Here is a 22546-nt window from a genome sequence, read left to right on the forward strand (position 1 = left end):
TGCAGGTCCTCATTAGAAGAAGACAATGGAATCTGTTCCAAACATGTAAGGAAAAAAAAAACATTACAAAACACAGAACAATCAAACAACTATGAGAGAGAGAGAGAGAGAGAGAGAGAGAGAGAGAGAGAGAGAGAGAGAGAGGTATAGTTAACTAACACGGGAGTCTCTGACTTCGATGACGAAGTCCGCGAACTTGAGACGGTCGCGAATGGCGCGAGTGGCGGCAGCCATGTGACCAGGGAACCAGTTGATGGCACCACCACCTTTGTTGAATCCCATCTCCCCCAAACCCTTCTTCACTAACTTCCCCAATCCTCCACTCATCTCTCTCTCTCTCTCTCTCTCTCTCTCTCTCTAACAACAGAGCAGCGGACGTGTGCCTGAGACTGTAGCTACAGAGCAGGTGGAAGGAAAAGCTAATCTGTTAATGGTGGCCGTTGTTCATGAGTTTCCACTCTGTAAACTAAACTAGTTTTTGAACTCTTCCAAAATACCAACCCCGTTTGTTTCATATCCTTGCATCCGGTCAACAACATATCACAACAGGGCAGGGCCAGGGCTGAACCGAGTCTGTTGCGGTGGTTTGTTCCTTGAACGTGAAGTAGGGTTTCCTTTACCGAAAAAACAGAAGTAAGGTTTTCTTAGATCAGCAGGGTATTTCTAATTATAATAGGGTAGATGAAAAAGAAGGTATGTCCAGCTTGTTGTGTGATCAATATATTTCTCTAGTATTCAAAAAGAAAAAATTATAGGACAATTATTCGACCAGCAATATATGATGCATGGAGTTAGAATGCTAAATCGTGCAGAAACAACATATAAACAGATTATCGCAAATTTACGAGTAATTCTGATACATGATAAGTTGTGAAAAAGTCATTTAGGGTGACATGAACATGTGCAAGCGAAGCCTTTAAATGCTAAGTACGAAGGGGTGATTTGATTAAAATTGAAAGAGTTAAAAGAGTTCAGGTAGGCCTAAATTGACTTCGAAGTGGTTTGGAGAAAACAGATCCATGTAACCGATCCCATTCAGATGTAACTGATCTCATTCAGTTGAGATAAGGTTGAGTTGAGTCGTTTGATTTGAAATCTGAATTTTGATTTGTGATTTGTGAGTAGGGGAGTTGTTTGATTTGAAATCTGAATTTTGATTTGTGATTTGTGATTTGTGAGTAGGGAGTCCAACCCAATTCTTCCCTAAAACCCTTATGGCTATTAAGGGTAGTTTTATAGAAGTTGCTGTCATGCTCTTGCTTCAGAGGTTGTAGACTTGTACAAGAAGCAGAAAGCAATTTTTTTCTTCCTTTCATGATGGCTACTTTTCTAAACAGATTAACCATTCTGTTATTTGTTTTAAGTCCAAAATCTGATCAAGAGGATTCCATTTGATGTTCAGTACCATTGTCTTATGTCCATTAAATCATAGCCAAGCTTTTGGTCAACAGAATGAAGCCAATCCTTTCAAAGATCATATCTCCAAATCAATCTGCTTATGTGACTAACAGACTAGCTAATTCAAGATATTGTTCTTTTAGAACACAAAGCTTTTCACACCATTCAACGAAAGAGGAGAGAAAAATTGGGTGTTAATGGAGTTGACAGGTCCATAAAATCATAATCAAGTTTTTTCTTTTTTTGTTAACAACGGATATCCAGACCTTCGGTGATACATGCACGGTAGAGAGATGGAGAGAAAGTAGGAATAGAGATAAATTAGGAGAGATAAAATAGGGGATTTGGCTTATTAGGAGGTGTCTGCCACTTGGCTTTGTAGACGAAGCTAGACGTCTATCTTGGATAAGGAAGCCTACCCCTTCTTTTGGAAGAGAAAATAGGAAATTGATTTACTTGTCTATCTTTCTATTACATATTAACTCCTATATAGGATAAGATAATTGTTACAATTTACATTCCACTCTTCCCACATTTCCTCATAACCTCTCTCCACTACTCCACCCTATAACTCCTCCTACAACTACTCCCTTAACCTACTATTATTAACTTACGATAATAACTAACAACTCCACTAATAATAATAGGGAAGTTAAGTACCTAACAATCCTTCCCCCTCAAATTGTCCTTGTCCTCAAGGACAATGAAATAAAGTAAGATAATTGTCCACCTGGATCCCATATCTTCATAGGAGAAATCTCAATTGTCGAAACCATGGTGTGGCACTCTCTTGATAGCGAATGGAATCTGCTTGGAAGAAGTGGTGAATGGTATATTTCTCTCATTTTTCTTCATCTCTTTTTGCTTCTTTTTCTTTATCATCATCTTCTTCTTTGTCTCATTTTTCTTCTTTTTCTTCATCTTCTTCTTCGTCTCCTTCTTCCTCAACTCAGTCAAACTCTTTTGGACACGTTGATAAATTCTAAGCATTTCATTAGAAATCACCATCATGTCCCGAACGATGAACGCATGGCTTCGATGATCTCAATATTCATACCCATAGTCGTAGAATCGACCATGCTCTGATACCAGATGATACGTGCACGATAGAGAGAGGGAGAGAAAGTAGGAATAGAGATACATTAGGAGAGATAAAACAGGGGATTTGGATGATTAGGAGGTGTCTACCTCTTGGCTTTACAGACGAAGCCGGACGTCTGGCTTGGATAAGGAAGCCCACCTCTTCTCTTGGGAGAGAAAATAGGAAATTGATTTATTTGTCTATCTTTCTATTACAGATTAACTCCTATTATATATGATAGGATAACTGTTACAATTTACATTCCACCCTTTCCATGTTTCCTCATAACCTCCCTCCACTACTCCACCCTATAACTCCTCCTACAACTGCTCCCTTAATCTACTATCATTAACTTATGATAATAACTAACAACTCCACTAATAACAATAATAACAATAATAACAATAATAACAATAATAACAATAATAATAATAATAATAATAATAATAATAATAATAATAATAATAATAGGGAAGTTAAGGACGTAACATTCGGCCTCACTAGTCCCACTAGCCCATACTAATAACAACTACAAATTTCATCATAAATGAGTTAATATGATCATGTTATGCATCATCAGTCCATCTCTTTCCATCCTGTTAAATGGTTCTCCTTGCCCGTCATCACCTGCTCATGTGGCATTCATCAGGGTGACCCATTGTCACCTTTCATATTATGAGCTAAGGATTGGAAGAAATTGTGAACTTTTTGGCTCTGCTACTTCACAAGAAGCAAATATATTGAAACCGACTTTGCAAGACTATTGCAATGCCTTGGGTTAGCAATTGAATCTCCAAAAAAAAAATACTATGCCTTTTACAGTCCATGGAGTCTAGCCACTAAACATACACCTTACTGATTTTGAGTTGGCTGTCAACTTTCAAGGTCACTTCATATGCTCTTGCAATAGCCTTTGAACTTCATATTCAACTTTTAGGTAATATAGGTATTTTATGTTATTGGTATTTGTCAGGAAGAACTCAATACTTCCAATAAAGAAAGTTCCAAACTTATCATATAACGTCAGGGGGCTTGGGCATTTACAATAGTGCAAGGTGGGTGCATAAACCTAATTCTTATCCTCAGAGAAAGAGAGAGAGAGCGAGAGAGAGAGGCTTAGATTTTAGAAGAAAAGTAGGATTGTGCCCCCCTGTTGATCAACTCTCTCGTTGAATGTATCATCACAAAATCCATTTGTAGGTTCCTGCTGATGATTTTGTCAGATAAACCATTTGCCCTATGGACTTTCTTTGAGACTTCCACTATAATTTTTCCCTAGACCTGTAAAGGTTTCGAGTGTACTATTCTTCTGTGGTAAGGATCAAATGCTGGAAAATTCATTTGTTCGATACCATAATTCCAATTATTCCTTTGATTGGATCATTGGCTAAAGCCAAACAATCAACATTGTGACAGTAAATATTGTAAAATCTGGAGGGGAAGTTGCAGTGAGCTGTCTAGATTACTTGACCCAATTACACAGGTGGGTCAATCATGGCCAACCAGTTGGCTGCTATAAATAGACTAAACCAAAGGGAACAATTTTTAACTCCAGATAAAAAGTTCAACACACCATTCTGAACGGTTCAGAACTAGCAGGTAATATGGTGTCATCCAGGCTTGATGCTAAAGTGGGTTGGATAACAGGGGGACTTGTTTGGGGTCAATTCCTGGATTTGTGATTCTGATAAGAATGCCAAAGGTCCAAAACATTGGCAGAGCATGCCAAAGACATTGGTTGTTACCACTAATACATCGAAGAACATAATTCAAAGTAACTAAAATGTTTATTTATTCACTAAAAACACCCAAAACATGTGTTCGGATTATAAACCAGAGCATCCTTCATCCAAAACAACAGAAAATCACAGTGGGACATAATATCATTATAAAAGGAAATTACAACCCAAATCTAATCCCTTCCCACCAACAGATGAGCTGCCTTATTTGCTGATCTGGGAATAAGGCCAACACTGAACCCCACAAAATTCGAGCCACTGCCAAGACCACTTTTGAAATTCTCCAATTGCATAAAGTTCCACCTGAATAGGCTGCACTGTTTCACCCCCTTTGAGCCTGGCTGTACATAAACCTTAGCGCAAAGCCCAGACCTCCATTCTGAATGTGGATCCTACTGCTGCATCAAAACATTTTGCATTAGCATCAAAGAATCCACCCAATTGCACCCCCCCCCCTTGCTCGAGGGAGATGGTAAGCTCCATCCATGTTCATTTGATGACTTTGTGGTGGTGTTGACCATGAAGCAAGGGTATAGTAAAGCTCCTCCAGGTTATTTATTGAATCGCCACATCCTAATGAGCTTGCCACTGTGTGTGGTCACAACCTTCTTCATTCCAACAGCCAAACATGAAATGGGAGGTCGCATGTTCTTTGGGACACTGTCAATGAGGGTATCTTCTGAAAGCCTTATGGCTTTCTTTCTTTCAATAACACCATATCTGTTTTCAGAGGAAGTTGCTCTGTTGCCTTCATGTAGCACATAGCTGGCAAGAATTTCACCAGTATTCTGGTCAAGAGTACGTAGCACGCCATCAATTCCACCGACAATTAACACTGATGTATCATTTGCCTGGTGTTGTAATGAATACACAACATTTGGACTAACTCGTTTTTCCCAAAGTGGTCTCATTGTTCTGAAATAGAGCAAACAACAATAAAATAAAATGTTAAAGTACAGCATAGTTGCTTTTACTGCTTTCCTACTGACCATGTAGGCAAATTAATGTCATAGAAAAAATGCCAGATGATTCACAACCCAAGCAACAAATAAATATGAGTTCCTTCACATATTTCCTGCTTTTTGTTTACAACAGTTGGCTATCTACCAACTTCAGGGTTTAGCAGACATTTCCATATGGATCACAGTCCATTTACTTCGCCGAATTCATGCTCTTAAATGGTAACATTTCTATACCTACAACACAGTATTTACAGACCATATTGATGCATACCAGTGGAATAAAAACCATGGAAATATAAACGGATATGAAGATCAATTCAAGCTTTGCAAAAATAACAGTTACCCCCCCCCCCCCCCGAGGGGAGGAGTCTTGACAGTCGAGAGAGGTGGAGTAGAAAGCTCAATTAATTTTTGTAAATAATGTCACAAATCACCTATTGCATACTTTCGTGCTTCCACAAAAAAGGAGACAATCCATGCCAAAATTAAACAAGTTCACAATTTATTGACAAACAAAGATCTTAAGAATGACTTTACTAGGGGGAAACATGGCAGCAAAACAACCATTTTGCTAGGCCTTAAGAATAACTTTACTAGGTTGGGAAACATGGCAGCAAAACAACCATTTTGCTAGGCCTCGAGTAATGGACATCATAACTACTTATCTGCACCCAAGTTTGCCACACAAGTTGGGCCTGCCCCTGTTGATGTGTCAAATTCTGGCCAAACATACTTCGCCGTGTTTCATAATAAGTTACAGGGGATGCAAACTATCATCAACTGCATATTTGGCACACAAAAAGGACAACAGCAGCAGAGCATAATTTAACACTTCCACCCCCCCCCCCTAAAAAAAAAAAAAAAAAAAGCAGCAGAGCATATTAAACTCTATGAGAACAACTTTACTTCCAAAAGAATCGACAGTTTTATGCAGATAACCTGTTATAGCGACATTTCCATACCTAAGATCCCAGCAATGTGAATATCCAGCAGATGATCCTGAAAATACTAAATGCGAACGAGGATTGAAACATAGGCTCCAAATGCTGCCTATAGGAAGAAGCACGGATTAATATTAACAAAACAATTCAGAGCAGTTAGTATAGATTTTTTTCATAATTCTAGATCTGATAAATATGCTCTAATCAAGAGTTACAATGGTAACCCCGAAATGACTTCCCATAATTCTAGCCCCCCACTGCCATTATAGATACCCATCATTGTTGGAATATCAAATGACTAGACTCATTCCTAGCCACTCACTTTGCGCAACAATCAAATCAATATCAGCAAAGAAAATTATATGCAGCAGCACAAAACAAGTTATTATATTCGAACACTTCAGCAAGAACAATATACATGTGGGTGGAATTATGACTCGTCAATTGTTAAGGACCTGGCATGACAAGACAAGGACAACTGGCCCTTATTATACAATCATTGCTATACATGTAAGGTAATTCTTGTGCTTTGGAAACCATCAGTAATTTTCATTGTAAAAAAACAAAAAATGAGAGTTCGTATTTTTGCAATTAACAAGATGCACAACTTAGGTCCCAAGTACAAAGCCTCAGTTGAATCTGATAATCAAAATGATTTCAACCAGCAGTCCTATGGTTAGGACAAGAGGAGTAGTGGATAAGAGTGTGAAATGTTGCCTGAAACACCCCATAATTACATTTTTTTTTCCCCCGCTAAAGATAAAAGATGTCATGAGCTTTAGTTCATTGAAGCCTACATTCTCCTACTTTTCCTTTCAAACTCCAAGCAGCAGTTTCTTTGTGATAAATGAAAAAGAGGGGAAGGAAATTGACCGTGTCTGCAAGATCTTGCTGACAAATTGTAATCCTCAACTTGAAATCATAGATCAAATTTCTTTCTTGTTTTCCAAATGAGGGTAAAAGTTCAACAACATCAGTATATTTCATGCTTGCAGGTTATGGGACAAACCATATCAGTATATTTCACACTTGCAGGTTATGGGACAAACCGTGTGCAAACTGTATGTCATTTAAAACAGTTTCTTCCTTGCATCTTACATCTACTCACCCATAAAAACATGAAAATTGCCTACAGAATTTGAAGAATGAGATTATGCTTCTGTCAAGGGTGGTTTCTTCTTTTTTCTCTTTGAACTTCTTACCAGTAACCAGTAATTACTTATAAATATCATCATTGACTGTGGTAGATTTGGGTCATCAGTTGCCATTTCCCAGGCATGATAGCAGGCTTGTTCGCACAGAGGTAATTTTGAGATGTATTGATTTGCTCAGCTACAAGACCAGAACATCCTATTGCTTCATTCACTCAACTGCTGGACCCTCCAGGCCGGGGCATTAGAAAAGAAGTATTAAACATGCATTGTTCCATTTCCAGTTAACCAAGAAACTATGGAGGAAATCGTGGGGGAATTTTGAAAATTAACAACCATATTTTTTCTATCAAGTATCAACAAGCATTGTAGGCTGAAAAGAGATCTCAAGAAAATCCTCATTAACAAGGAAAAAGAAAGGAATAGAAAAATTAAGTCCTAATTATTCACACACAACCCCCCCCCCCCCCCCCCAAAAAAAAAAATCCCAACTAATTTTGGAATTTCAATTAAAGAGGCATTCAAGTAGGTACCTCCTTTTTTGTGCACGTAAGTCAATATGAAAATATTGAAGCCCCCCACTGGCTTCACCAGCCTAAATGCAAGGCATCTTCATTCATCTTAGTAGTCTATGTAAGTAAAATAAAGTAGATCCAGCAATAAGGATACCATGACAAGTAAAATTTTCTTCTTTATTTAATTTTAAAATTTTCTTTCCAGTGGAGGTGGGATGGGGAGAATGGTTTGAGGAATTGGAATCGGATAGCCGATTCCAGTCAAATTAAATTGGAATCAGATGGACCCGATTCTGGCCAAATCGATATTCAAAAAAACATATAATTTCTAGGATTCAGGCCGATTCTGGTTGAATCGAAATCGAAATACATGGAGGCCTATTCCATTGCCGACTCCGCTTACTTGAACCTTAATGAGGAGGGATTTCTAATGGATTTCTACAGCGTTTATAATCAATATCCTATCATTTATATAATCTGGCACTAGCATGAAAATTGGTCATTCCAAATACATCCTTTTTCTCTCATCTATCATTTGATCCATTTATCGCAAACTTCAGATTCATCTTCCCAACCAAGGTCGATAGGCTTCAAAAGAATACAACTGAGAATTGTTTTCCATGTTAGCCTTGTTAGAGATCTTGAAGATCACATCCAGGAAGTGATTCGCAAAGAGGAAGAAACACAACAGCCACAACATAGGTTGTTTTCATCTCTTCATTTTATATTCATAAGCTTTTATTTTCATCGACAACTATATCTTGAATAAACAGGTATAATTCTCAATATCCTCCATGACATGGACTGCAGAAGTGTTCTTGTGGTTAAATGTAAGCAAGTCAAGCAATATAAGAAGAAATGAAATACACTAGAAAAATTCCAGTTGACAGTAAAATATCCATTGACCAAGCAACTGAAGATAACCTGTCGAATAAGTAGCCTTTAGTGACGCTACACAGTCACCAGATGAAAGACTAGCCACTGTAATACTTCCAAGAGAGGAGCCACCAAGAATTAGCTGATCAGTTAAAGCCAAGCACATTACAGAACCAGCACGCGTCCTACAAAATACAAGAACTCGAGAAATAAACAAGAATATTGGTGGAACCAAGTAAACAACAACAAGCAACATATTGCATCTCCATCAATAAATTTATTTGTCTATACATACATAAATACTTCCATAACAACTTCTCTTTGTACTTTGGCACAAACCACTAACCAGTATTGAGTAGAAAATTCAACTGTAAATATAAAACATGGTTCAGATATTAACACAAAGCAACATCTAGTTTACGCCATGGTTCAAGGTTTCCACCGATACCGTCGAAATTTCCCATGTTTCCACGGTATCCCAGAACTCCGATACCAAATACCATGTGACTTTTAAAAGTCACTGGTTTCGACCAGTATCACATTTTCCTTGAAATATGGGAATTTTCCTCGAAATGTGGGAATTTTCGATTGGACCAAATGGGTCAACCTTTATATAACCTTCTTAAATGGAAAACCAAGCCTTCTTATTTCAAAATTTTGACCCTTTCCCCCTATTTCTTCTCTATGAAGTGGGAAACTTGGGAAAACACTTAAGTTTTTTCCCTTGTGCTATCAAATCTTCATTCAAAGCTTGGATCTTGCACATTCATAGCAAATCTACCTAAGGAAGGGAGCTTGGACCAAAAAGGTAAATCCCATCTCCTCAAACCTTGTGTGCCATCCTTTGAGAGCACCGGTTCATTTGGATATGGTGGTGGGTATGGACAGTAGTGTGGATCTTTAATTTCATTTGGACAGGAGGGTAGTTCAGGGGGTGGGTCATCTTTTGTTGACAATATCTTTGGATATCCATCCCAATCTTGTATGCCACATCCACATCCTATCACTATGATCTATGACTGAGCCACTCCCTATGCTAGGATACCTAGTTAATGTTGATGATGCATCTTATAGATGGGCAGTGAAGAACTACCAAAACAATTGGGCCCAAAACATGTCATGAAACTTGTATGTGGTGCATTCAGAGGAGCAACTATGACATCTCCAGTGGTACGCAACTCGTGGATTGGAACCGCCTAGACACTCTACTTGGAATTGAGTCACTACTTTCGAGTGTTGAGTAATTGAGTCACTACGGTTGAGTGTTGATAGATAACAGTTGATGATATAATATTTTTATTTATTTTGGATCATTTGGATTATGTCTTATGTTTTGATATATATTGTAAATTATATATAGTCATTATGTAGTATAGTTTCAGAATTTAAGTTAACAAATCAGCGTAATGATTATCAAACCTTTGGTTCACCATAAAAAAAAAAACACTATTTGGAGGTCGAAACCTAAGTTTCCACCATACCGGGAAAAATTCCCCGGTATCCTTGAAATTTCCCAGGTTTCGACCAAAATTTTGGTCTCCCCAGGGGTCGAAACCCGATACCGTGAACCTTGATTTACGCTAATAATTTGGTTCATTAGTAGCAAAGAAAAATCTTGCTACAAAAGTTCAAACTTTAGAAACAACCTCTTCTGCGAAGCAAGGGTAAGGCTACGTACACTTTGCCCCTCCCAAACCCTGCAGTAGCGAGAGCCTCGTGCATTGGGTTGCTCTTTTTTTTAGTAGCAAAGAGAAATCTTTGTTGAGTTGTAGCAGCAAAGAGAAAATCCAAGAACGGCTGAAAAGAAAATATAAGTCCTCAAGAAATGTACCTGATAATTCGAGAACAATTCCTACTATACATGTCAAATACACGAACTGTCCCATCCTCACATCCAACAACAGCCTCTGGATCTATATAGCTGCAACATGGAGCCAGTCATTCAATGAAAACATAGAAAGTGGTGCTATACATATTTGTAGAAAACTCAACCAACGATAATGATAATGATAATGTTTGCCCAAACATTAGGCGCAAAAGAAAACATTTTGGAGATTAATAAACAAAAGTTGGCCTTTACCTCTTGAATTCTAGGGGATGAGACCAACAACCATAACGAATAATCGATCGAAAGTGGCTATTATGGTAGGGAAAACTAAATAAGAAATGCCCCAAACAGAAAGCAAAGCACTATACCTCACCATACATAAAATTTTACAACTTGTTTTGAGTAGTGACCATAAGATCATATTCAACTCCCTTGCAATAAGGTCATATTACACTCTCCTCCCTTGGTTATTGTTCAACAGGATACACAATTTCCTTAGTAAGACTATCATTGACACCTTAATGGCATATGTGCAAACAGAAGTACCAATGACCATGGATTCATCTCAGACGGATGCACAATTTTGACAATCAACAGATTAACAGGTGCACATTCTGAGACCCAAAAGTATGTGTGGCGTCACTTCTGAATTTCGTTATTTTTACTTTGTTTTCTAGTTTGAAATAAATGGAAAATTTCTCAACATTCCTTTCTGCAGAAAGATGTTAATTGGCTGATGCAGATACGGCTGCCCTTACTTGGTTGGACCAGCATGACCGGCTTTGGAAGCGAAGAGCCAAGAAGAACCGGTCCAGCCCAGGGTTTTGGTCCAACAAGGGTTAGAAATAAAATTAGTAGTTTACTTAGTATTTTATTTCATGCTTTTATTTTCCAGACTTGAACATAGGAGTAGGATTTATTTCCTTGCTTTGGTTTCCTTTTTATAGTTGTTTCCTAATTTAGGCTAGTTTCCATTTCAGTTAAGTTTCTAATTTCATGTTCCTATTTTCCTATATATTGGCTGTAATCGATTGAAGATTTAGAGAGTGATTCATTATTGAGTAAAGATGTTGAGTTTGTGCACCAGTGAAGTGTGTGATTCCCCTCCCTCCCCTTCCTACTCTGATTCTCCCTTTCTTCCCTAAGGGCCTCCATCAACTTGGTATCAGAGCCGAAGGATCCTATTGCTTCCCCATCTTTATTCTTCCCTTCCCATTCTCTGTGTTGGTTTCCACTGATACTGAGAACAGGAAAAAAAAAAAATCCCAATGCCTCCCTTTTCTCCTCACTTCGATTCTCAACCAGAAAAATCCCACCGCCTCCTCTTTTCACTTTTTTTTCCCTTCCGACAGCAACCACCGCCTCCTCTTTCTGTGTCTGACAGCAGAAAAAAAAAAGGAAGAAAGCGAAAAGGAAGTCAAGAAGAAGAAGAAGGAGAGAAACTAAGAAGAGAGATAGAAGAAAGAAGAAGAAGAAGGAAAGAAACCGAGAAGAGAGAGTAAAACAGAAAGCGAAAGAAAAAAAAAAGAGAAGCAGCGCAGAAACGAGAAGAAGAAAGAAGAAACAGAAGACAGAAGAAGAAGAGCAGAGTTTCAGAATAGAAGAAGAAGAGAGAGAAGAGAACATACCTAATTTCAGAAGTTTCCACAGCTGAAGCTCCCTGTAGTTCCGTCGCTGCTTCCCACCGTCGAAGTCGCGAGGGTAGCAAACCTTTTTTTTCTCTCTTTGTCGGTAAAACCCCACAATGCCACGACTTGCTTTCCTAATTATTTCTTCTATTATTCCTCAAATACCCCTCCCTTCCTCCTTTTTTCCTTTTCTGTCCTAATTGTTTCTTTAACTTCCAAGTTTGCCCCACCCATACGTGAACGTGAGTTACGTGACTGTCCTTTGTGTTCCTTCCAAAAAAAAAAATTTTATTTACTATTCTACCATATATTCCTGAGTGCTATTTTGTTAATCATCACCATGGAAGCCAATAGTAAAGTTGTTCAACAACTGAATTCTTATAAAGGAGAAACTGATATAAAATTTGATGCTCTCACTAACATGGTCATGTCCCTAAAAACAATGGTGGAATCTATGCAAGTTTCCATGGAATCCATGCAAGTTTCTATTGATCGCTTGGTGGCAGCAGATAATAGAAAGAGTCACATTTAATATGGGGATTCTTCCAACACCACTCCACAGGATCCATCAATAACACTACCACCACCACCACCACCACCTCCTCCACCACCATATGGCATTGGTAGACATGATGATGGAGCAGAAAGAGCAGCAAAATTGGATGTCCTTGATTTTTATGGAGACAATAATCAAGAGTTGTACCTTGACTGGATTCACAATTTAGATACATTCTTCAGATGGTACGACTTGACTGAGGCTCGAAAGATCATATTTGCAGAGGTCAAACTGAAAGGCACGGCTCGAGTCTGATGGATCAAGCAACAACAACAGAACCGAACCCGAGGCATTGGTTTGGTCACTACTTGGGCTGAAATGTATGAAATCATGAATCGGAGATTCTTGCCTTCTTATTACAAGCAACGCATGCATCTCAGGTTTGCACAGTTGAAACAAGAGAATTTGACCGTTGAAGAGTATGTTGCTAGATTTTATTATTTGGCCACTCGTTCTGACTTTGAGTGGGATGAAGAAGTATTAGTGGCACAATTTCGCAATTGTTTGCACCCTCAACTTAGTGCTGCCCTTGCATCTAGTCGACTACCTACCATGGAAGACGCCGTACAAATAGCATATCAAGTTGAGGAAAATCTGAAACGCCCATACAACCGGAGAAATTTTGCAGGTACTTTTTCTCGAGGCACTAGTTCCGTTTTGCAACAGTCTCCTACCCAAGAGAGGTCATCTAGCAAACCACAGGCTAGCGCTACATCTATGGCCTCTTCACGACCTAGTTAGCCGTATTCTCCACCTCGACATGTTTCTGAAATGTCATCTTCACAACCTACTCGCCCATACTCACCCCCTCGGCGTGGTTCAAATAAACCTTCTGATTTTTCAAAATTTACAGTTCGGTGCTACTCATGCCATGGATTTGGACATATCAGTGCTCAATGTCCCAGCTGTTTGGTTGCTTTTATTGATAAGGATTCTCCTATACCATATATTCCCGAAGAGCAACTTGGTTCTGACACAGTTGATTTAAGAGAAGAGTGTGCAACAGGTGAAGTCAATGACACTCTCAGTGACGAAGACCAACATCCTTTTTATGTCATTCATCATGTGTTGACCACTCAGAAGGCCACTGACAATGAAGATTGGCGCCGCAATAGTATTTTTCAGACTCGTGTGAAGTGCAATGATCAATTGCTAACCTTGGTCATTGATGGAGGCAGTTGCACTAATGTTGTCTCTGAAGACGCTGTTCGTAAGCTGGGATTGAATACAGAATCACATCCTAATCCTTACAAGGTTGCTTGGGTGAACAACACTAATCTGAAAATCACAGATACATGCTTGGTCACATATTCTATTGGTGGATTTAAGAATACAGTCCAATGTGATGTCCTCCCTCTGAAGATGTGCCATATCCTTCTTGGTCGACCTTGGTTATTTGATAAGAAAGTACAGCATTGGGGCTATGCCAATACCTATGCCTTCAAGCATGCCAACAAGACTATGAAGTTTCATCCTGCCAAAGGTCTCCCTGAAATTAAGCTCAAGAAGATGGTGGGATCGTTCCTCATTCAACGTATTCCTTCAGACGGTCTCCTCGGTCCTTTCCCTAACTCGACGAAGTCGAGTTCTTTTCAGAGGAGGAGAGTTGATGCAGATATGGTTGCCCTTACTTAGTTGAACCAGCATGACCGGCTTTGGAAGCCAAGAGCCAAGAAGAACTGGTCCAACCCAGGGTTTTGGTCCAACAAGGGTTGCAAATAAAATTAGTAGTTTACTTAGTATTTTATTTCATGCTTTTATTTTTCAGACTTGAACGTAGGAGTAGGATTTATTTCCTTGCTTTGGTTTCCTTTTTATGGTTGTTTCCTAATTTAGGCTAGTTTCCATTTTAGTTAAGTTTCTAATTTCATGTTCCTATTTTCCTATATATTAGCTGTAATCGATTGAAGATTTAGAGAGTGATTGATTATTGAGTAAAGATGTTGAGTTTGTGCACCAGTGAAGTGTGTGATTCCCCTCCCTCCCCTTCCTACTCTGATTCTCCCTTTCTTCCCTAGGGGCCTCCATCATTGGCATACATTAAAGAGCAAAACTGAGAGACCAGGAACCTGTTCCAAAACTTTATAAAAAAAAAAAAAAAGTCAGATACGATTGAAAGCCATGGTTATCCTCTTGGCCAAAATGGATTAAAAAAAAAAAAAAAAAAAAAAAAAAAAATCTCTTGAAATTCTTTGAAGGGTTTAAAAAAAAAAGGCCAAATTTTCATGAGAAATACAAATTTTTGCCCAAATGAATCATGAAATCTATTAAGGAATTAAAGGAACAATTCAGATACAAAATTTCGTTCAAACATCCTCAAGAATTAGTGCATACAAGTTGTGCCACAAAAGGAGATAGAGTCATAGAATCTGTCATGGAGGTCCTGAGGCTCCTAAATTTACAGTATCAGTTGGATCACTCCTTCACCTTAGCACTCAGTCAGCTAATGAAACCCAGATATGGTCATAGAATCTGTCAAGTATACTAATTAGTTATAAGAGTCTACAGGCATTTTTCATCTTATGAATGTAAATAGATATTTAGACTTAACCACCCAACATTCCACCCCATACATGTAGCCCATAACAATGAGGGGCATGAATGAAATAAAACTTTTCGACATCTTGACTTCCTAGTTTACCTTTTTCTGCAATGTTCCCAATCAGAGCCTCTCCCCAAAACATAAATTTATTCTATTTATCATCCATTCAGATTTTGCACCCAAAAAGAATCATGCATATCTGTGACAACATTGCATTTAGTGAAGTATTCATCTTACAAAAACTGCCTGAAATGTTCTCAGAAAAACAATTAAAAAATAATAATAATAATAATAATTCCTTTTGTTGAATTATATGATGTCATCAAGAATTATTGGAGGATCTGATCACGAACCGCATACATAAGCCATTTGTGAATGTGCCTTCACGTGATGGAAATATACTTCTTCCTCCATGACGTCTCCAGATGCATATACGGGTTCCAATTAGACCAACAATCTACAGATAAATACTTGAAGAAGTTAAGGAGTTGCAAAGAATGACAAATCCTTTAACCAGAAAATTATTAACGAATGATAAGCATTTGAACATGTAAACATAATTTCGCCATATGCCATTCTCTTTTAGGAGTAGAGGGAAGATTGTAAAAGGTTTGTGCTTTAACATAAAATCCATCACAATCAAACACGCAATGATATTCTAAAAGGGAATTTTCTTACAAAATCATCATATAACGGACTTCACTTCTATATATATATATACACGCAAAATTACAACAACAACAAAGCCTTATCCCAACTTTAATAGGGTTGGCTTACAACCTCAAAAACAACAAAATTAAAATCAATATCAAAATTAACAACATAAACTTTTATGTCATAGTGTTACCTTGCTCTCATCAAAATCAAAATCAACTAAAGGGAATTTGTCCGGAACAGGATATTCTTCCAAGCACTTGTAGCTTTCTGATGACCAGATACGCATAACCTAGAATAATTGAAAACAAAAGTAACTAGTTGAATTCAATGAAATCCCAGTTGAGGAAAGTAGAGGGGATTATTTCAGGTAGCAGTTAACATTTGAAGGCTTTTCAAGGCAATCATAGGTTGAAAACAAACAAGATTAACACAGGAGTTTCATTAAAAAATTCAACGCTTTCTGCATAAACCTAGATGAATTGGAAGTCCAATTGATAAAATTTAGTAAAACCTTGAATGAGGCAAGAGAAATCTAAGGGCCTATACATGTTCAGAAAAAGGTATAACAAGTAGAAAAGTTCCAATTTCTTTCCCAATTTAACAGGAAAATTCAGAAAAATCAGGCGGGAAGGGCCTATTCATGACCAACTTGCCATGATGATGTCCATACACATTGTGAATATGAAATGAGTTTCTACCAAAAAATATGTGAAATGAGTTGCGTTGACATAATATATTGGTAGTCACCAATTGGCACTATCGCTTTTTTGGTTTCCTGCACCATAACTTTCAAGACTGACTTCTGCAAGAGAAACTAGTTTGACCCAGCTTAAAGTTGTATTGAATGCTATGGAACAGCTCTATTTTATCCACTAACCGAAAAGAATTCAAAAGTAACTGTTTTGGACTCTACCATTTGGGTCACTGAGTTCTAGTTGTCCAGTTAGGCCATCTTTTGTGGGGCTTCTCTCTTCCCCCACCTTAGTAAAATTATTTTGATCTATTGTTATCCCACAAAACAATGAGCAACCCAGTGCACGAGGCTCCCGCTACTGCGGGGTTTGGGAGGGGCAAATGTATGCAGCCTTACCTCCTGCTTCGCAGGAGAGGCCGTTTCCAAGGTTTGAACCTGTGACTAGCATGTTGCAATAGTGCCATGTTATCCCACAAAACGAAAATAAAAAACCATCAATTCTAAAAGGAAACTGAAAAAAAAAAAAGCTACAAAAGAAGTACAGGTATTCCAGACTGATTTGCATCAGCACACAACATATGATTCTGCGAGTGCTAATCTATGAAAGTCAAATTAGATCTCATGATCACATCTATATAAATCTTCAATTGAATTAATGTTTTTAATAGTCCATAAAACCAAAAAGAAAATCTCATGATAAGAACATAGCTAGTGTTCAAGGAAGCCACACCTTATCCCCCACACCAGTGAGAATCAAGCCCATCTTCATTCGGCACTGTTCAACCCTATATAAGAACTGAAGTTAGCACTATTAGAGAAGATTAGGAATGCATGATCAACAAACATTCAGAAGAGATGTGACTTTAATTTAATCCTCACAGTCACATAATAAATATTCTAAGTAGTTCATATAGTCAGCATTGAAAATAATGAAATTCTAACTTATATCTCTGAAGCTAAAATTGTGAAACTTCCGTTCAAGGAAGAAAACAAAAAATGGATACCAATGCAGCAGATTCAAAATGAGATGGTCCTTGAAATTCGGAATGGAATTGTTATGTACATGTCACAGGGGTATTATAGTCAGATTCCCTGCAGTATTCTGTCGTTAACAGATCACGATAGGTTTAATTCTCCCTATCGTGATGTAGTTGTTAGTCTTAGTTTCCTTGTTAAAGTCTAATTTTGGTCTGATTCTTGTATAAGGTTTACTCTTTATTTGCTGATATAAATACATCATAGGCAGTCCACGATAGCTAAGCTGAGTCTATTGTGGTTCAGCATATTTTCTCTCTCTTCTACTTTGCAGGTACTGGTTTCAGATCCTGATTTGCTACAGGAATTATGTACCACAATTTTATGTTTTTTTTAGGGGGTACAAAGAAGATCATTACCACAATTGATGAAGAGATAAATGGATTAAAGAAATATCAACATCTATGCTTTCCCATAGGTGAGGGATAAGCATTGTTGTCCATCTTGGTTACTTCTAAATGTTTTGCTCTTGTAATTTGTTCACGTGCTTCTCTCCATCATAACCATAGCGGTTTTTGATCAAATTGATTTCTGTTGTTATATATATATATATATATATATATGCATTTACATGACAAGACAAAGAAATAATGGCAATATGGGCCTCTACCATTATTGGTCCTTTTAACCACAAAACATGGTAGCCACGAGCTGCCTAAAATTTTACCATAAGATCAAATACATAATATGACTCACTCCACTGAAGCAACACATTGATATTTTTCATCAACAAGAAAAGAACCCTATTTCCAAGTGCAAATTCCACTTAGTATCATAGTTGTCATGACATTTAGGTGACCCAAGGCATTGGAAGGGCCTAGATGCAACGCGACACTAACAAGGTGACCAAGGCGCCCACTTATGCAACCATGGTGACCCTAGTTATCTCGCCAAGGCCAAGCTTTTGACAACTATGCTTAGTATGGTAAATCTAGCAACTGTCGGAAATAAATGGAGTTTGGGATGCAAAAATTAAGAGTTTCACAAACAAGATTGAAATAATAACACATTTTACAGCATAAGAAACATATTCTTCAAAGTTCCAAAAGGTAGTGACTAGTGATACAGAATAACAGATAGAGGTTCTCATAAATAAAATAGAAGGAAAATCAATAATACCCAGCAGCGTGACCCTTCCATTGATCAACAGAAACAAAACCCTTCTGTAAGGATAGCTTATGCTGTTCCATAGCAAGACTCTCAAGGTGCTTCTGCAGTGATGTTTCCGGACGAGCAGATAGATTGGAATGATGCATTGAACCATGTTGCTGCTTGTAATATAGAACCTTCAATATATTAGATGTATTGATGACATTGTGCCTGGAAAGGGGGTAAAAAGAGTCAACATTTTGGTAAAGAAACAACATAGCTAGAAGGTATAGCTCCATAGAAAAATGTAGTAAATATAAATTAGAAGAAAATAGTAATGGCCAATCAGATTTTGTGATGAATGTTTACAGGAAATAAAGGAGTAGTTTGTAAAATGCAATCACTCGAGATTTACTTTTGGATTGAATATTTAATCTCACAGTATTTCTACTTTATGCTGCATGCAGTTAATGGAGGCCATTTGCATCTTACTCAGTCCCCGCGGCAGCAAACAAGGATCCCAATTGTCAATGGCATACACAAAGTAAATTATGTACAGAGAGAAAAAAAGAGGGTGTACAAAAGAAATGATTAGCAAGTCATGGGTATAAAATTGTTTTGGGGGGGGGAGAGAATAAATCTTTCAGCTCTACAAGGCTCCAACCACTGAACACCGCTCATATAACACACCATATCTTGAAATTTCTTTTGTAGACATCCCCATCTCATAATATGACTCCAAGGACAGAAACCACATGGGGACAATTTCAAAAATTTCCATCAAAATATGTGTATGTTCTTCTCCATCCATTAACTCCAAGCATGAATCATTCCACAAAATCATTGCTTCAGGATTAAAATCCATTAATCTTGCAGTCAGGACTAAGTACTTCCACAGAAATACTCAAAAATAAGCCTCAGTAGGTTTTCAAATCTTCTACTTCCCAATCCTACAGATCCCTACCCAGTCCATAAGCCCATTGCAGACTGCCCATGTAATTCTGGACCAAAGCACTCTTATCCAAAACCAAAGTGTAAAGCACAGGAAAATTTGGTTCACACCAATCTCCACCTATTATTTTGGACATCAGATAATTCCCCTCCAAAAATTCTGTCAATGGGCAACACAAAGTTGGATGGCATTTACACGTAGCTTTTTTGACCTGGATGTCCAATTCTCCCCAGCTACTGCCCTTCATAATGATCATCAAACCATTAACATATTTCACCAAAGACCACCCTTCCCAAATTGGAAAACGCCTTCAAGATGAATTTTCATTTCTTTCTTCCACAAAGTATCATATGTATATGTGGGCACTCCAATCCAGACATCTAATCCTGAGCAGAACCTGAATCCTCGATATCTCCATAGTGCATAATCCTATTACCGGAACCAATTAATTTATACCAAAAAAGAAAAGAACAACTTCTGATGAGTGAGTTTGTCCATGCGCTATGAATATATAAAAAGAAATCTTCCGACACATGAACCAGTCAAACCAAGCTCAAAGTTGCACTGACAACAAACTGCTGATCGAAAATCAATTGAAATGATGAATTGAGCACGGAGAATAGTTAATACAGACAATATTATGTGTGAAAAAAAGAATCAAAAGTGTAGCTTTTAGCGTCTTCATCTCTAATTTTGAAAAGTTGAATCAAGAAAATGCGTGAATTTTTTGGGTATTTCAAGGATAACATTCAGCAAAGACATAGACAAACCAGAATTTACAAACAGTGGAACAACGGGCGAGATCGAAAGGGTCGACAAGTGAGAAGATCTTGCACAGAAGGTCGGAGTCAAGGGACTGAATACTTCTCGCTCTTGTGCTGCTGCTACTCTTCTTATTCAACGCCTGCTTCTTCGGTTCCATCGCTGCCTCCCAAGTTCCCAGTTCCCAGTTCCCAGTTCCCACCGAGACTCCAAAAACTTTGGAGTTCGGAGAACAACCGTAAGAAGATTAAGAAAGAGAGAGATGTCCGATTGCCAAAGAATAGAGACTAGAGACCGGAGCGAGGTCCCATGACAGACATAGACGCCACTCGCTAGTTCCCTCTTCCTACCACTGTTTCAAAGATCGGAATCGAATTGATCCAATCGGCGAATTTGGATCGGCATAATTGATCCTCATTTCGAACGTTCAAGATCCAACAATCGATTACAAAGTTTTCCTCACTGAATCGCTGGGTTTTCAGATTGGAGGAACCGATTCTAGGGTTTCTATATATTGACTGGCGTTTTGGTCTTCAGACCAATTAAGAACTAGAACCAGACCATCCCATTATTAATCTGTACTGGTTCCAAGGTTAAGAATTAATCAGTTCGTACCCAAAAAAAAAATATATATATATATATATATATATCTGCAGTTTTTTTTTATTATTAATAAAAAAGCAGTTGAAGTAAAATAGGGAAATACATTATTCAGGATTACATACATCCAATTTTTTTGGGTAGGATTACATACATAAATAGGGGTTCTCTGATTATAAGGGTTTCATTTGCTAATTTGGCTAGAAGAATAACTATGACAAACAACTAAGTTTGACAAAAAATTATACACATTCAGAAATAAAGGTACTATGTTCAAAGGCCATGAGGAGTTGTTATGTCAAAAGTTAAGTGTTATAATTCTTCCGAATTGCCCCAGACTTAATCAGTTAAGGAAGACGTTTTCATAATTGACTCGAAAAAAATAGAACCCATTAATACCCATCTCAATTAATCAAAACTATCCCAATTGACATCCTTATCCCGAATCACAAATTTCATTAACATTTTTTTCTCTTGGTAATCAATTACAATAGCATTGGAGGGAAGCAAAATTTTGTATTACAAATTCATATTCTATTTTTTCTCTTACATATTCATGTGAAGATGATGAATTTAATTATGACTACAGAAATTAGAAGCTCATATATGCAAGCATACTTTTACTATGAAATGACATATTAAAAAGTTCGGCAACCAAATTCAAATCATAAGAAACTCAAGATATGTTATCCTTATGACAAATGGAAGCTAACAATTGAGCTACATATTTAAAGTAGAGACATCGCCAGTCTTTATAATTGTATCCATCATACAATTGGTCACTATCTCCTTTATATCGGACTCCACCAGTTACTCATCAATTTTCATGCTTTTGGCCTACTGCAATCCTTATTGAAGGGCCTTCATTTCCATTGTTACAACTGACCTTGTACTTCTTAGTGAAATCCACATACTACACAACCACGAAATAACTCAAGTTGCTATAATATTCAAAGGATGAAAACTTGCTTTTCAAAAAACAAACACTATACCTAGCTCTTCACATGTAATCCTTTTGTGTGTGTGTGTAATACATTCAATTACTCCATAAATAGGCATGCTTTTTAAAGAGTAAGAGCGCACAATTTTAACTGATTCAATCAACATGACAAAGGCATTTCTCGCAAGAGCTATAGATGCCGATACCATAGTTAGACATTATCATCAAATGCTTGAACGGCAGCCAAGATACAGGATAAGAGCATTTCTAACACATTCCTATTAAAATATCTGAATTTAGATAAATATGGAAGGATAAGAGATAAATCCATGCTCTCACTGAAAACAGATTCTTTACAGTGACCAAGAGGCATTAAAAGGGAATTTAGCCTCCGAGTATTGAAAGCAAAAGGGATTTTTTTAGACCCTTTGAATCTGGAGAGAGTTCCCCTCTCTGAGTACTCTACAACCTAAGTTCAGGCCATGTATCCTTTTTTTTTTTTTTTTTTTTTTTTTTCAAAAACAAACACTATTCATAGCTCTACTGCAATACATTCAGTTAAATCATAACTAAGCGTGCTTCAAGTCACAGTTCTTTTTT

The 22546-nt window shown here is 37.6% G+C and overlaps 2 protein-coding genes across 2 annotated transcripts in view; both read right to left on the reverse strand.

Annotated features, from left to right (window-relative positions):
- The window catches only part of LOC122088640 (short integuments 2, mitochondrial), a gene marked incomplete in the record, with an annotated part of 8800 nt that extends 8093 nt beyond the window's left edge, over positions 1-707 (reverse strand). The window contains 2 exon segments of the mRNA XM_042657951.1: positions 1-32; positions 160-707. Coding sequence (XP_042513885.1) covers positions 1-32; positions 160-327 — 200 coding nt within the window.
- A 3540-nt stretch (positions 708-4247) lies between these two features.
- On the reverse strand, positions 4248-20929 carry LOC122089846 (F-box/WD-40 repeat-containing protein At3g52030). The gene is made up of 9 exons (XM_042659565.1): positions 20415-20929; positions 18723-18923; positions 17299-17353; positions 16065-16163; positions 15571-15674; positions 10495-10584; positions 8712-8848; positions 6143-6230; positions 4248-5133 (listed from the first exon to the last, which is right to left on the reverse strand). The coding sequence occupies exons 1-9, from the start codon at positions 20564-20566 to the stop codon at positions 4770-4772; spliced, it is 1290 nt and encodes a 429-aa protein (XP_042515499.1). The 5' UTR covers positions 20567-20929; the 3' UTR covers positions 4248-4769.
- Between the last annotated feature and the right edge of the window lie 1617 nt (positions 20930-22546).

This window comes from Macadamia integrifolia, chromosome 9 (genome assembly GCF_013358625.1).
Source record: "Macadamia integrifolia cultivar HAES 741 chromosome 9, SCU_Mint_v3, whole genome shotgun sequence".
In the NCBI taxonomy this organism is placed as follows: domain Eukaryota; kingdom Viridiplantae; phylum Streptophyta; class Magnoliopsida; order Proteales; family Proteaceae; genus Macadamia; species Macadamia integrifolia.

What these genes read in the sequence shown, in the direction of transcription:
- LOC122089846 (XM_042659565.1), bottom strand. Translation starts at nt 20,566, where the DNA reads ATGGAACCGAAGAAGCAGGCGTTGAATAAGAAGAGTAGCAGCAGCACA. An exon ending in AATTGTTCTCGAATTATCAG is followed by an intron (nt 8,849 to 10,494) that starts GTACATTTCTTG and finishes TGTATTTTGTAG; the next exon opens with GACGCGTGCTGGTTCTGTAA. An exon ending in AAAGGCTACTTATTCGACAG is followed by an intron (nt 6,231 to 8,711) that starts GTTATCTTCAGT and finishes TTCTTCCTATAG; the next exon opens with GCAGCATTTGGAGCCTATGT.